Here is a 1,306-nt window from a genome sequence, read left to right as displayed (position 1 = left end):
CTCTCTGCAGGCCCCCGCGAGGCCCAGGGCATCACCGAGTGGCTGAAGCGGCGAGTGGGGCCCAGCGCCACCCGGCTGGAGGACGAGGAGGGCGCCCAGGCGCTGATCGAGGCCAGGGACGTGGTGGTCATTGGCTTTTTCCAGGTGAGCTGGGCACGGGCCAGGCTGGCGTGGGAGCAGGGCCCGCGGTGCCAGCTGGCCTCACCTGGCTGGGCGCCTTAGGACTTGCAGGACGAGGATGTGGCCACCTTCCTGGCCCTGGCCCAGGACGCTCTGGACATGACCTTTGGCCTCACGGACCGGCCGCAGCTCTTTCAGAAGTTTGGCCTCACCCAGGACAGCGTGGTCCTCTTCAAGAAGGTGGGTCCAGGCTGGGGTCGGGGGTGTCCAGGTCGACGCGGCAGGTCCCGTTGACCCACCTGACACTCCAGTTTGACGAGGGCCGGGCAGACTTCCCAGTGGACGTGGAGCTGGGCCTGGACTTGGGGGACCTGTCCCACTTCCTCCTCACGCACAGCCTGCGCCTGGTCACGGAGTTCAACAGCGAGGCAAGCGGGGTCTCACCTGGGGGTCCCGGGCGGGCGAGGGGAGTGGGCGGGGCGAGTGGTGCGGAGCAGGCAGGGGCGTGGCGAATGGGTGTGGGCGTGGCGAGCGTGGCAGTGGGCGGGGCGAGAGGGGACGCGGGAGGGGTGGAGCGGGCAGGGGCACCCTGCGGAGCTGACCGCAGCGCCTGCCCTCCGCAGACCTCACCTAAGATCTTTGCAGCCAAGATCCTCAACCACCTGCTGCTGTTTGTCAACCAGACACTAGCCCCACACCGGGAGCTGCTGACGGGCTTCCGGGAGGCGGCTCCCCCATTCCGGGGGCAGGTACTGGCTGGGTCTAGGGCCCGGGCAGTGGGAAGCCGGGTGCCCAGCCCTGACGCCCCGCTGGCAGGTGCTGTTCGTGGTGGTGGACATCGCGGCTGACAACAGCCACGTGCTGCAGTACTTCGGCCTCAGGGCCGAGGAGGCCCCCACTCTGCGCTTCATCAACATGGAGACCACCAAGAAGTACGCGCCTGCAGCGGGTGGGCCACTCAGCGCGGACTCGGTGGCCGCCTTCTGCCACGCTGTCCTGGGCGGCCAGATCAAGGTGGGCCAGGGCTGGGGGCGGGGGAGGGCGGGATGGGGTGCAGCAGACCCCCAGGAGGTGCCGCTCGTCCCCAGCCTTATCTGCTGAGCCAGGACGTCCCTCCCGACTGGGACCAGAGGCCAGTCAAGACCCTCGTGGGCAAGAATTTTGAGCAGGTGGCTTTTGACGAAAC

At 68.6% G+C, this 1,306-nt stretch overlaps 1 protein-coding gene across 1 annotated transcript in view; it reads left to right on the top strand.

Moving 5' to 3' along the window:
* The window catches only part of PDIA2 (protein disulfide isomerase family A, member 2), a gene marked incomplete at its 3' end in the record, with an annotated part of 2,095 nt that extends 791 nt beyond the window's left edge, over positions 1-1,304 (top strand). Inside the window, exons 2-7 of the mRNA XM_004691864.1 lie at positions 11-144; positions 223-360; positions 432-548; positions 744-869; positions 937-1,134; positions 1,209-1,304. Of these exons, the coding sequence (XP_004691921.1) occupies positions 11-144; positions 223-360; positions 432-548; positions 744-869; positions 937-1,134; positions 1,209-1,304 (809 nt within the window). The remainder of the gene's footprint in view (positions 1-10; positions 145-222; positions 361-431; positions 549-743; positions 870-936; positions 1,135-1,208) is intronic.
* Positions 1,305-1,306: the final 2 nt, after the last annotated feature.

Source organism: Condylura cristata, unplaced genomic scaffold, assembly GCF_000260355.1.
Source record: "Condylura cristata isolate star-nosed mole 26May11 unplaced genomic scaffold, ConCri1.0 scaffold00032, whole genome shotgun sequence".
In the NCBI taxonomy this organism is placed as follows: domain Eukaryota; kingdom Metazoa; phylum Chordata; class Mammalia; order Eulipotyphla; family Talpidae; genus Condylura; species Condylura cristata.
This window is presented reverse-complemented; position numbering and strand designations above follow the sequence as displayed.